This window comes from Symphodus melops (assembly GCF_947650265.1).
Source record: "Symphodus melops genome assembly, chromosome: 16".
In the NCBI taxonomy this organism is placed as follows: domain Eukaryota; kingdom Metazoa; phylum Chordata; class Actinopteri; order Labriformes; family Labridae; genus Symphodus; species Symphodus melops.
This window is the reverse complement of record NC_136706.1, coordinates 10779447-10794444: the sequence shown is the minus strand read 5'-3', so window position 1 is coordinate 10794444 and position 14998 is coordinate 10779447. Positions and strand designations below refer to the sequence as shown.

The 14998-nt window shown below is 40.0% G+C and overlaps 1 protein-coding gene across 1 annotated transcript; it reads left to right on the top strand.

Annotated features, from left to right (window-relative positions):
- The first annotated feature begins 53 nt into the window (after window positions 1-53).
- Window positions 54-4329, top strand: ndufa8 (NADH:ubiquinone oxidoreductase subunit A8). The gene is made up of 4 exons (XM_079365312.1): window positions 54-239; window positions 1121-1284; window positions 2686-2851; window positions 3871-4329. The coding sequence occupies exons 1-4, from the start codon at window positions 189-191 to the stop codon at window positions 4006-4008; spliced, it is 519 nt and encodes a 172-aa protein (XP_079221438.1). The 5' UTR covers window positions 54-188; the 3' UTR covers window positions 4009-4329.
- The last annotated feature ends 10669 nt before the right edge of the window (window positions 4330-14998 follow it).

Sequence of the window (14998 nt, the reverse complement as noted above, 5' to 3'; positions counted from 1 at the left end):
GGAGGGGACGAGTTTGGTCGCGCTTTCCGGTGCGTCATCAAACCGCGCCTCCCAGCTGACAGCAGCAGGCGCAGTAACCTTCTCCGCGGCCTCGTAGCTCGTCCTGGAGCTAGACGGGGACCTTGAATGTTTTTCCAGTAGCTGGACATAATTTGTTGCCGTTTGTGTTACTTAACATACACACAGCCATGCCCACAACGTCAGAAGCTCCAACACCACAGGAGCTGAATGTGGATGAGGTGAGTTGATCATATTTTAAAACAATAAACATCACAGTAAGGGGAGCTAACTAGCCGCTAATGCTAGTTGCAGTGTGGGACAAGACATGAACTGTTTAGCCGTTTAAAACATTTGCAGGTTACGTTATCTTTGAAGTGATGAAAGTAAGCGAGGCAGACTTTAACATAGGTGAACCGGTTAATAGTTAGTGCGTAATTGAAGGGCTGAGTAATCTTGCATCGTTGTGATATACCACTTGAATCAGATCAATAACCACATCATGTATATTTGACTGCTCTCTGCATTGTGACTTTTATTTTTCTGTGATTTATCTCAGTGACAGAAGTCACATATTACCTGCCTCAAAACAAATCTGTGACCGGTTTTGTTAGTAGCAGTGTTATTTAGCACACTGAACTTGTCCTTGAAGTCAGGTGTGAGCTGGCAGGAGCTTTTTCTTTTCCTCAACTAATATGGAAGTACGAAGAAGCTAATAAACAAAATGCATTCAGGTAAATAGTTTTGATTTATGTTAATAACTATGTGATTGATCTTACAAAAGATATGCCTGTCAAAAGGTAAATAGATATTTCCACAGATAATGTTGATGCCTTTTAAATCACACTTAATTTCTTTTTGAGAGTTTATTAATTTAAAGGTGACAAATGTGATTGAATGTGTTGTTGAGACTTGTGCAGTTTCTCTCAGTGCACAGGATTAACATTAAATTGATCCCAAACCTTGAATCAAACCGTCTTTCCTGTCTCCGTTTATGATATGGTCTTGTTCAACGTGTGCCAGGGACTCAAGAATTCCCATCTGAACAGCAAAAGGATCTCAATGAAAATGTAACATTTAGTTAAATACTGTTTTCTATTTTTCTGTCCTTGTGTGTTTTTAGATAAATGTTTCCTCTGCGGTGCTGAAGGCCGCCGCTCACCATTTTGGCTCCCAGTGTGACAAATCCAACAAGGAGTTCATGCTCTGCCGCTGGGAGGAAAAGGACCCCAGAAAATGTCTTGAAGAAGGAAGGAAGGTGAACGAGTGTGCACTCAACTTCTTCAGGTATTGCAAATAAGAAGTAGTAATATTTCTCATGGTTGTAAATGGACATGATGTTCACAACAATCATCACAGCACTACATCACATGCTCTTGTCCTCTTACTGATAATACATTACTTTCAATTGACTTGTGGTTGAAGTGGAATGTAGATGTGAGTCTTATCTGGTCGAGTAGAATTAATTGCTTTTTAACATTGAAGAAAAACTTCAGCTTTGATTCGAGTTGATTTTAAAAGCCAGAAAAAACTCCTCGCGGTATGTTTAGGCTTCCAAAAAAAAAAATACTTCTTGATGTGAAATTTTCAGGGAGGGAATTTCCACCCAATCCTGCAGGTTATGTCTAGTTGGCACTTCAGATCCAGTCAAGCATGAGGTCTGCCTGGACTGCTGTGACTCAGGTCTTAGTGGACAAAAGTAGACGTATAACTGAATTGAATAGATTGATAACTGTTGACACAAAATGTTATTTAATAAAAAAATATTTAATCATTTTCCATTGTGCAAGTGTATTTTGTAACAGACTAATCATACATCTTTTTAGTTTTTTTGAGAATCGGCTCTAATTCCTGAAGTAATATAAACTCTCGAGTGGCTGTGCCAACAAGAACACCTCTTTGTCTCTTTTTTTGGCTACTTTGTACACTGACCAGTCAAAACAGGGCTAGATAATTTTTAAACATGAATAATTACAGAGGCTATTGTGTCTTTAAAACTGCCCTTGGGGGCTATTTGAGGAAGTGGTCTGGGTATTTTCACTCCTAACTGCAGTGTCTGTGTTTACCGAAAATTCAAAACAGAGCTTTGGTTTGTCATCCAGAAACGAGGGTGCTTTGTGCCTGTGTCCGTCTCTTAACTGTTTGTGTTACTGGTTCTCAAAAAAAAAACACACAACCTCTAATTCTAAAGCCGAAACAAACAACTGACACTCGCACCCCAAAGATAAACTGAGTGTTATTGTGAAAGAGCAATACCTGTAATTATCATAATGAGGAAAGCTTTGAGCAAAGCTGTAATTACGCAGTGACCTGGTTTGATTCTTTGGTGCTTCTGGCAACTGCCAGCCACCTTTTGAGTAAACATTTAAATGACCAGTTAAGATGTTTCAGTTTATGTGAACCTCAGAGAACCTTTGACTGGTGAAATATTTAGTTATAGTTCTGACAATGGGAGTTTAAAATGTTTTACTTTCATCTTGTGCATTAGGTAATTGGATAGAAAGATGAAGCACTTCAAGCATCTGCTATAACTTCATGATGTCATTTTTATTTATTTCTTCTTTCCAGAGTTACTTAATCCCCATAATCATTGATGTTTTAAGCAGGACAGTTATGACTCAGCCACATCAATGGACTTCTATAGTGCGCTTTCAACTTACTCTTGGATATTTGATTCACTCCTTTCAGGCAAATCAAGGGAAACTGTGCCGAGTCCTTCACCGACTACTGGACCTGTCTGGATTATTCCAACTTGACGGAGCTGCGTCGCTGCCGTACCCAGCAGCAAGCCTTCGACAACTGCGTCCTTGATAAGCTGGGCTGGGAGAGACCTGATCTGGGAGACCTGTCGAAGGTGAGGGCAGCACAGTTGATGGGCTCTATTCTTGCTGAGTGGAGGCTATGTGAGAGGCTATGATTGGATCTCTCGGCCAGCTGTCGGTTTGAGTTCTAAATCTTCTATTTTATAATGCTTTTCTTTTTAACAAGTGTTTTTTTTAAGACTTGCATAACATAACTGTACTTTATAAGAAGCTTTTATTAAATACAGTAGCTGTAATGAACTCTCAGGCCATTTTGTTGCCTGCGACTGGCTGATTCCAGATTGACCTCGGGTTTACTGTTGTATGGCTGTGAGTGATGAGTTTCTGTGGTTCATCAGCTCCAGAACAAATGAGAAGACTTAATTTATGTTTGAGATTAAAATGTTAAGTGATTGTGAGAGTATACTTTGCATCACAGCATTTGTATATATGCTGTGATGTATGGAGATAGACGTGAGCATGTGAGGAACATAGGATGAGATTAAAGTTAAAAAAAAAAGACTGGTAAAAAAAAAGCCTTAGAGTAAAAATAAGAATGGGGTAAGGGTTCATGTTCATATCTTCCCTTATGTAGGATTTTGCTTTATATCAGTTGTGGTGTTAGCAAACACCCTTAGAAAAAGTGCATCACTTCGGTTGCACTCACACTTTACCGTGCAGAAGCATTATAATCATAATCGTTAGTATTGATAAAGCATTTTCAGGAATGCTGTACTCGTACTGCTCCAGGACTTACGTGGCCTGCGCATGGTTACCTCGTGTAGCCTACATTATGGGGACGCAGGTTGAGTATTCGTACACACATCTGAGACAAACACAGACAATATGACTTATGTAGTGTCCTTTTAGTCAGATGCAGCCATAGCACTCCGGGAAGTGTAGGAACGGAGCACTCAAACTAGTCAAACAAACTGGACTTTGAAGCGAGCTTGTGCATGGTATGGAATCCCTAGTGTGAGTGCTCCCTGAAACTTTTCAGAGCAAGCAAATGTTAACACTGTGTACATTTTCACAAGTCATGTCATATATGTTCTATGTATTTCTTCTTTAGGTAACCAAAGTGTCCACTTCGCGGCCACTGCCTGACAACCCCTACCACTCTCGCCCTCGTCCTGAACCAAACCCAGTCATCGAGGGTAAACTGGAGCCTGCCAAACATGGCAGCAGGCTATTCTTCTGGACCTGGTGATGTAGCTTCAAAGTGTCAGTTTCCTTCCAAAGGCATGAGCTCTGTTCAAAAATACTCAAACCATTGTCACCATCGGGATAGTTGAAGAGGTCTCATTCTTTTGGTGCAGACACAAGTGTTTTTTGGGCAGGTCTCTAAAGCAGCTGTACATCCAGTATCATCAAACAGTTCGATAAAGGAAGGAAGGATGGATGGATGATTGTGTGAACAAAGTCCATTAATCCGTAAAACGTTCCTGACCACTTCTGTAAATGTAATGAGTGAACAAATACAACATGTTGTTATTATTGTTGTCAAATAATAATAAAAGATAGATTATGATTCTTTGTCTGAATGTCTTTATTTTTGTTGACTTCTTATCAAAGAGTCAGAGCCGTCCATATCAGCAAATCGTACGCAGCAAAAACGTGTGTTCACATCTGTGTTATGTCAGCATGCGTGTTGTCAAACTGACGGAGGCTGAGGTTGGAGGTCAAGGTTGAGGGTCACTACCTGCAGCCACAGAGAGCTGTTTCTGCTTCCTCCTTTTCTCCCGGCTCACTTCCTGCCTCTCACTTGGACTGAAAGGAGACTGGAGGAGTCATTTTGCCGATGCACAGAAAAGTATGTTATTTCTGCCCACACATACGCACACATACATACATACTCTTGACCTCAAGTGGTAGGAGACGAGGAGCTCATTCAAAGGCATGGCAGCCTGTGGAACAAAGAGAACTGTGCCAATGCGAGCACAAAGACACTTATAAACCACCGTTACATTGTTCAAACGCATGCATCAGTGGGTAAGAGTGCCGTTTGACTTGCTCAACTACAAACATCAAGGGGGGTTAAAAGATATCTTCCAAAGGTCATGATTTTACCAAGAGTATTAATTCTAGTTTGAACGTTGATACAATTAAATTTTTCATAACCTCATGCCAGAAACATTCATGTACTGTTCCTCTTATACTGGATGTTGTTCAGTATTTCCATCTGCATTTGAAGACATGAGGGTGCTTGTCTCCTTGTTTTTACAGGGTGTCACGGACAGTAGTTGCAGAAATCCCCTCACAAGGTGTGGTGGTCTGGACCTGCTGCTTGTCAGGAAACGCCTGACGGACCCTCTTCTGACCTGGACAGTAGGACAAAGGGAGAAGGAAAGGAGGTGTGGATGGAGGGAAACACGGAGGAGAAGGGGGTGAGGACAGATGGGAGGTGGTGAAGAAGAAAATATTTAAGGGGTATGATGATAGAATAAGGATTAAGAAGTTCAAATGAAAGAAGCAAGAGGCAGAGGCCTTGAAAAAATTTTGATTTTAAATGAAAAGTGGGAAATGACTTGTATATAGGCAGAGAAAGTGGGGGGCCTTGAGTTTGTTCGGTGGCTGGCGGTAAGGCCCCCGGGCTCGTGGCAGGCCCATCTCCATGCGACTTTCAGGAAGCAGAGGGTCATCGTTTGACACGGCACAGCCACAGGAAAATGGGTTCTGGCACAGGAAAGAAATACAATACAGGGCTTTCACAAAGCTACAGCCCGCCTGGGAGCTGGACGCGCTAAAATACTCAAACAACCTGGCTTGTTCGTAACACATGACTGTCAATATTCCCATTGTTCAGTTTCAGGTTAACACATCTATATTAAAATCTGCATCAAATCTCTATTTTCTGGATGTTAAATTGTTGGTAAATTGAAGTTTATTAACAAAGAAGTAAAAATTGTGTTACATAAACAAAATGAGGCGCATATAACTGAATTTCTAAATGTGTCTAAATTGCTTACTAAACTGCTTACTTTCAAATTCAATTCAATTCAAAAAACGTTATTTGTGTGTATGTGCGTGTGTGTGTGTGTGTTTTCCTAAAAACTAATACCTGACCCAAGTCCACATAAAATGAGTGCCTCATAACGCTTAAGACCACAGTACAGCTTGTTCTTTTCAGACTTTTAACAAATACATGCAGAGCGTGAAACTAAACATAATAAAGCTGTGCCCTGAATGATTGCTGGCCAAGCTTCATAAGGGGGGAGTTTGCAGGAGCTCTCCTCTAATTGGTTAATTGTTTCACTGCAGCTGTGCACCAAATATGTTTCTCCTGAAAGCACAGGTGAATGCTAACATGCTGCATTCATGTGTTCCTCGGTTGGATAATACAAACGATCTTTACATCGACAAAACATTTTTTGCTCCCACGTGATGTCAAACCTGACGGCAAGTCGTCAAGTTGGACACCTTACTTCTCTTAAGAGATTCCGAGGAGTTGAGCCAAGTTGTTGTGGATTTTCCAACTCGGAAACTCTGATGTGTCTGACACCACATGAATGCAGGGTAAGGCCTGGAGGATGCAACAGATGCAAAGACACTCCAAAAAAGAGGTCAGTCGTACACACATGAGAGGGGGTGTGCAGTTACACTGGATACCTAAACCAATGAATGACTGGAACAACATCACGAGATGGATTTCTGTTTTTAATTGAATATCAGTACGCATGTGTTACGAGCTCAGGTTTGTGACAGCAGACCATGTGAGTGCGATAATCACAGCCATGCCAATGTTAATATTACAGAAAAAAACCTTACTATTATTTTTTTTTTACAACCATTCCACAAATTGACTTTTTTTTTTCAGTTTGCATATGGGGTTAAAAACTCCCATCTTGAACAGTGTAACGTTTCTAATGCTGTTGTTCTCAATGTCGTGCTCATGGAATGAATTTTGTCCAATCAGATCACTTGGTGATAACTAACTTGTATAATTTTGTATGAGTAACACATCGGTGCACTTCCCTTCCATGAGACGTCTGCTGCCTCCATCAAAAGCCCCTGACATGTGGGTGCACTTGTTTTATCAAAATGTAGGTATGTTTGATTTGTTTATGTTGGTGGGCCTTCTTTGCCTTTTCACTCTGTGATCTTTAGACTGTACATGTTGTTGAGTGCTGCTTTCATGTCTCCTCATCTCCCCTCGTGCTACACAGGGTGGCTTTGAACTACCATGCAGGTTGCTCTATGTATAAAACACACACCCACAAGCCACAAGTACCATCACTACATCCACTGACACCACTCATCGAGATTAAAAAAATCTGAGAGCTTCAAAAGGGTAAATTTCCAGGGTAAACACACACACACCTACACACACACACACACACACACACACACACACACACACACACACACACACACACACACACACAAGCATGCGCTCACTTACAAAGTAGACTTTGCAGTTTTTTTGCTTTTGTGTTTTTCAAAAGAGGCAACAAAGTCAAAATGTATGAGATAGAACACCATCGCAGAATGAGATTTCATAAAGGCGTGCAAAGTTGACTTCCACAATATGGTCACACCTGTTTATGCTTGGTGATATTTGGCGCAGGAATTTGCATCTTCTCTGTGCTAACATAGAAATGCTAACTTCTTTGGGAACAGACCGTCGCAACAAATAAAGGAAGTTTTGATTTAGTCGGTGGAATTCTTTGTAAAGGATATACAGCAAGACATGTTGTAAAAGCTGATAAGAATTTACATTGGTAGTCTTTCACAAGGTGTAAAAAACTTTAAACATGGCATATTACTTTTAGCTAATAATGTTAGCAAACCTTTTTTTTATTTTTTTTAACTTATCCAGTAGACAAATAGTCATATTAACTCTTAGGCCCATGTATCTCAGAAATGCTATTCCACAATCCACTTAAGTTTTGCCTCGTTTTGTCTTCTCCATTGAGCTCTGAAAGACATATTTTGCATCTTTATATTTAATGAGTATTAGCCTGTTGTTTGTTTGATATTTGACCTTTGGCAGTAAACTCTTTTTGAGTCCGCTGTGGCTGACAACAATTTTATTTAGATCTCTGTGAGTTAACTATAACAGTTGAGATGAATTTAGAAAACAAAACAAGCATTTGAGCAACAAAAAAAAAATACAAAAACAAAAAAACCTCTGGGTCTTGATTGAAGAAATTTGGTGTATGACTTGAAGAAAGTACACACAAACTTATACATACCCTGGATCCTAAAAGCCTAACTCTGTGTGGTGACAGAGTGATGGTCATGACTTGTGTTTTGCATTCCAGCCGGACATGCTTCGCAGCCGCTCTTTCATACCACAGTTTTGCCATACGCCTCTGAATGCGGCGCTAAAGACAACATTTTGCAAATTTTAAAGGTTTTACTCAAGGTGTTAGTTGGTCAAAGACAAGACAGAGCAGGAGATTCTTCGTTTCATAGCACACTGCTGAAGCTCAGTCACACTCTCACTGACAGACAGTGAAACACGTGTGCATGCTAATAAACACACAAATGCACTGAAACAACTACACAACAACAAATACGGACAAAAGCTACAAGTTTAACACAGTTTGTATTAAGAGTTATAATTACAAAGGAAAAGTACCAAAAAAAGAATTGAAGGACTACAAAGAGACACGAGGAGGGGTTTTCCAAGAGCTCAGCCCTCTTTTGTGTCTGTTTATTCAAAGTGTTTCAGAATAAAAATCCAGTGATTTCTTTTCACAGTGTGTTTATTCTGTCATATCAGAGCAAATGGACTAATGTGAAGTATGTGTTGAAAAGTGGCGTCTAGATGACAGCTCAGGCTGTTGTCGCACAGCCTAGCACTCAAGAAGTTGCGGTCTGGGAGCCTCACAGTATATTGTTTATTTGCCTGCAGGTATGTGTGTGCATGCATGAGTGTGTATATCTGTTCATTACGGGTGCATGATGAATATAAAGTGCCCGCAGCCTCAAGTGTTTGTATGTTTGTGCCTTTGTAAAGTTCTTATGTGTGTGTATGTGTGGTGCTGCAGCTCCTTCTTGGCCAGCCTGTGTTTATCTTGGCCTGATCCCAGACCTTCATCACTTATCTGCTGATAGCTCCATTCCTCCATCCCTCCGTCCCTCCGGCTATTTACAAGTCTACCGCAGACCGCCTTTCCCTGCGTGCCAACATCCAATCCTTTTTCTTCCCTGTCCTCTCCTCTCTCTGCTTTCACACTGTCGTCATTCCCTTTATCTCACTCTGCTCACTTGAGGAAATCTTTCCTGCTTCGCTGTTCGTCCTCTCAGCCAAATAGACCAAATCTAGCCAAATTGGAACATATTTACACATCCACCCTTTACTCATTCTCTCCTCTGATTCATATGTTTATGCAGTCCAGTGAAGGGATTTGTCTCATTGTGCTCCTTTTAGAGACTAAAAAGAAGTTACGTGTTTACAGAGTTCTCTAATTTCAAACTTTTGTCAGGACTTCTTGAAGAAAAAAAGGCTACAAACCCTACTATAGTAGCAGGGTTGTAGCTAATAATGCTAACAATGAAATGTTTTAGCTCACATCAAATCAAGTGTAAAGGGTAAGTGAAAAAGAAGAAATTAAGCCTATTGTTATATTCTATCCAAAAGTGACCAATTAAAGTTTGGCTATAGCCAGCCATACATGTAGACATGCTAGTAGAGATGCAATGCGGTTAATAGTATTTTCCCTTGATCAATTTTACGTGTAACTGGACGTATTCACAGTATCAGAAAGGAAAAGGACTTATAGCGGCAAGCAGTAAAAATATGATGAAGCATCACTATGTGCATGAAGACTGAACCAGTTGTATTCCTGACCTTTACTTCTGTATTCTCACATTTCATGAAGTCAGGGCTCACACTTCATGAGATTTCACCAATGAGCTGGCTGAAAAAAGTCAGAATAAAATCTGGGTGAAAAATGTGGTCGTTTGCGTTCACAACTGCAGCCCACTAGGAAAATTACAAAATGTATGAGAACAGGCTCGAAGATTAGACTTGTGTATGTTTATGATGTCTCTTTAGTTTTACTTTAGTTTTTTAACCTCCTGACTCCTGTTGGTGATTGGATCACTGCTCTTAGTCCTTAAAGTTCAACACTTTCCCCTATAGTGTCATCTCATAACTACTTGATTCAAATCTAACATGACCCTGAACCACCATAGAGTCACTTTTCAATTGTCACCTCTTATCTTTTTGACAGAATAACAGCATCAAAGAGACTTTCACTAGACTATAATGAGAACCCTCCCCAGTTTAACATGTGCACACACACACACACACACACACACACACACACGCACACACACATACACTGAACTGCAGCCAGCAGTTATAACCCAGCCAGTAGCCAGAGTTGACTTATTCCCATGCGCTGTGAAGCCTATGTCGCCCTAATGCTGTTGTGCTTGTGGTTTCTCGAGGTACACTGAAGCATTCCTCAGTCATGCGCTCATCTAAACAAAGCTAGTTAAAGAGGACACACGGGGGCTGGAGCTACACAGTCGTGGCGGGGCTCCTCTGGGTGGCTCCTATCTGACGGAGGGCTCACAGAGTTTTGGGTTTCCTACGCATGTCAAGGTAGGTTAGCTGTTCCCCATGTCTGGCCGCTTGGAGGCCCTGGTGGGCTATCACTCAGACTGCTTTCCTCTCCCTCCACGCCCTTCACCCGCCCTGTAGCTCGCCTACACTGACGCACAGGCCGTCTTCTGGCTGTCGTCCCTGGTTTACGGTACATGTCAGAGTTTGCCCCTTTTTTCCCTGTCTGTGTGTCTCAGACCTTACATCCCCTCTTTTCTTTCCACTCAGATCATGGTGTGTCAGAGAGCTTGCTTGTCAGATTTCATTTTGATCTCAGTCTTTTTCTGCATTAAAGGACAGTAAACAGTAAAAGTCAACGGTCTCCCCCTGTGCGATGCATTATGTGAAATAGCAAGACTCAGGGAGCAGCATGCCCTGAAATATTCTGAATTGCATGTGTGAAACAGGTTAAGTTATTTTTCCTTAATTATACTTTCTGTTTTCCTGAAGGTGTCTTTTATGTAGCTCAAATGCATTTTTACAGGCTGCTGGTCAATAATTCCCTGAAGTCTAAAATTCTACATTTTTGACAGCCATGTGTTACTGCATTTTTAAACCACGTTTTTTTCCCCTGGTAAAATCTTTGAATGCTGCCCAGGTAAAGCTTCTCAGACTCTTGCTCTTCAGTAATTGCCTGCATTTCTAAACAAGCATTTTCTGAACAGCCAGAGGTGTTGTTTCCTGGAAAAATCTTGTATGCTGTCCGATTATAGCTTATAATCATTTGCTAAATATATTTTTTAGATTTTTCTTCAGTGCACTAGTAAGTGTCTTCAGAGATGTTTAAGAACATTGTTCTCACATTTACTCTGACATATTTGGCTGTGGATTTGTAAACTAAATTGAAGGGAACGCCCCCTTTTGTCACCTCTCGATTTTCTGCAACTTGTTATGTTTGGGTCGCTGTGAGTTAACGAGAAAGAGACAGTCCAGTCCTTAAACCTCACACGTCTACGCCTCAGCACATAAATAATTACACCACTTCCACGTTTACTGAGCCTGTTAGGGTCCTTCACTAAACAAGCCGTGTTACAACTCTGTTGCTTAGTTGTGAATGCAGGCAGTTTGTGAGTCCAAACTAAAATAACGTTTTGCAGAAGAAAAATAAACCGACAGGGATTTTTCCTGAGAGGAAACCTTTAGTTTACTATATGACATGTTTCTTAATAGTGCTAAAGTGTTCAGTGTTCTTTAAATAAACAATGTGGAGTTTTGCATAGTGGGGCATGAAAGAATGCAGGAGTCTCGCTGCCCCGCTCACACATGTCAGCAATTTGGCTGCCTTGTGTATTTTGGATGTTGAAAAAAAAGGAACATTTCAAAGTAAACGAAAGAAGGAAAGTCTTATCCGCCTGGCAGCTGCGCTCCGGACCAAATTGCTTTCAGCTGATGCGCTGCAGCTCAAACTTGCTTGGGTAATGTCAAGTGATGCATTGCAATACTGAGAAAACAACACAGACAAAAAAATAAATAAGAAGGGAGAGAAAGGCTGGAAAGTTCCAAGGCTTATTCAGGCAAAGACCACAAACCCCCGCAACAAGTAGGCATGCTCATGGACACTTTCATTTTCATTTGTAATTTTTCTTTCTTTGATTCAGTCTTCGTTCAGTTTCACGAGAAGTCACACTGCAGAGAGCCTACCTCCATTTAAACAGAACAGAATTAATGAGTGACATTTTAAGTATTTAAATGACTTTAAGGGTATGCATTATTGCAAGCATAAACATGATTTAACATACTATGATATTTGGATCACAAAAAACATATAGGAGCAGCTGTCGGCACTTTTCGTTTTTTGATAAAACAATATCCTAAAGGTGAAGATCAACTTTTATGTAGGAAGGTTTGCAGATTTAAATTGAAAAATTAACAAGTAAAAGACAATTTTCAAAAGACGATGAAAAATAGTCAAATTAAGACAATTTATTATCTTCCATACATGTCTGGCTTTAATGATGATGATGATATGATTAACGTCCTATTACACTGTGTAACAACATACTGGCATCTTCAGCTACCTGACAAACATGTACTAAATGCCAGTGCAAACAAACTTGTAGGGAGACAAATGAAGTTGCAAATGAAGAATTATACAAGATTTGTTTTTCTTCCTGCATGCAGGCGTGCTTCCACCAATACACATAAAATATGACATCTTCCAGCACATCAATGAAACCCTCAAATCACAAATGCACTGAAAATATACAGCACAATTAGATTGTTTCCAGGTGCAAACGCATGCCGTGAACACAACGATGTTTCAAGGCAAGGGAAGATAATTGAATTTTACCACGTTCAGGGATTTGAATTGCGCTCAACACTCATTTTTCAGTAAGGACGTCCTTTGATCCTCTTTGTTTCTCTCTTTAATGTCTCTCCAGATAAACACATAGCAGAGATGTTTCTCTAAAATCAGCTCAGCAACAGACAATAGTTTCAGCAAAACATTGCAAAATAGTTCTATGCACCTCTTGAGAACGTTAAATAAGATATCATAAACTTGTGAATTGATCTTAGTACGGTATTTAAATCTTAATAACAATAATACCCATGTGTACCAGTGGTGACTATTAGCTGTTTAAAGGGGAGTAAAGGTTTTTTTAATTTTCAGGGATGGATATGTTTTCACATAAAAACTGACTTAGACCTTCTGTAAGACTTAGTACTACTGTAATGTCAACCTTTTAGACTGTGTATAGCATGATTTTCTGTATTTATAATCCCAGAAATACCTTGTTTCTGTGAATCAATATCATGTTAACTTTTTGACCACACTTCTCCTGATATATTTGTGTCCAGCATCTTTATGCTTTATATAAATGTTCAATAAATGGTTTATTACACACTCTAATGTAGGTGTAAGCAGATGTAAAAAATGTATTTATTAGTCAACAATGATAGCTTCTTGTTTATAAACCACTCTGGGCTGTGTCCTGAGTGGTGGCAATGGGCTGGGATGTGCTCCCCTTGATTTCTCATTAGCCACTCCTAAACTATTGGTGCTTTGACTGTTGCACAAAAGTGACCAGGAGTGAACTCTGAACTGCAGTTCCTGCAACTAGCACATGACCATAGACTCTTTGCACACGTCCAGGCGATCTTCATGCTTAAATTAAAACAGCTTCAGTATGAGTTTTTTTCACCAGAATGTTCTTCTCCACTTTTTGTTAATACCTTGGACATGTCTAATCAAATATATCACTGATATAGTCTGGTAATAAGCTAAAACGTAACATCATAATTACATACACTGTTGATCGTTCAGCCCTTCCATATAATTTTCCTGACATGTACAGGCTCCTGCTGTGAGGTGCATAAGTGGGCGAGCAAGTCAGGAAGATTTCCGGGGTCAAGTGTATTCGCCTCAGGATATGCCAGTCTGTTCGGCCACTTTATTGAGAAACCAGTCTGAGGGCCTGTCTGTAAGCTAGGCTATACATCACTCCAGATTCAGCACCGTTTGTACCTACCAATTTAGACAATTTTAAGTTAAAGCAACTTAAAAATCAGTGACTATCAATGTGTACGTTATATTTCAAAATGTTTTTACTGCTCTCCATTCAGTAAGCAAATCTCCTTTGTGTACCTTTACCTGTACCATAGGTAAGATAATGGCTCTCTCTTCTTCCACGCCAATTATGACATGCTGTTATTGTGGATATAATAGGATACTTTTATCATGACATACGGATCAGAATACACAGACGTCTGAAACAGGAAGACATATCAAAATTTACAATATCTATCTGGCTACTAACATTCAGATTGATTTGAAACACTGTAGCCCCAGTGCGCTGTAGGCAGATGAACACGTGGTGCCGACAAGTACCAAAACAAACTAGCTTGCTGATGGTAAAAAGAAAAAAATCTAAATTAGGTATCTGTTACATCATCATTGATTTGTAGGTTGCTTTCTTCTTCTGCTATGAGAGTCCCATCTGCAGCGATGCCTTTCTCCTGTGCTGGCTCTTCGACCCGTTTTGCAATAAAGAGGCTGAGCTGGCATCACATGTGGCTATTACCCTTACTAATCCTCTAGCATCAGAAAATACAACAAATTAAGCTTAATGTTGATGTTAAGTGAAATTCTTCCCCATAGCAATCTGTATGATTACAATAATCCCTATATTTGCTTTGTTACATAACACTTTTCATGAAGTCGCATGATAAGCATAATACATTTAATGTATTTAAGGTTCTTAACACGCGATCATCTAGTAATAAGGACACTGATTAAAACCATTCTATGAAGACATAACTGTGTGGGCATTTACTGATTTGTCATTCATCAGTGGTTTCAAGTGGCCAAACTTGAACACTGACTTATGCGGGGGCAGCCTGAAGTTTGTGTGCGCACACAGAAATGAATAGTATAGTTTAAGGGGTTGGTTCAGTATTTCTAAAGCGTGGTTGTATTGTCATAGGAAGCATGTTTCTTTTATCGGAAAGACTGATTCTAAAGAATGGCAGGGAATGAGTGGACAGATATTGTGTGTGACATTTCGGACATTACAAATACGAGGTAAGCAGTGGGCCACAACATATTCTACACAAAGACTGCAATTTTTTGTTTCATAATGTTCTTAAGAAGAACACCCCCTTGTTTTCTCACTGTTGTTAATTTTAAACATGAAGAAAT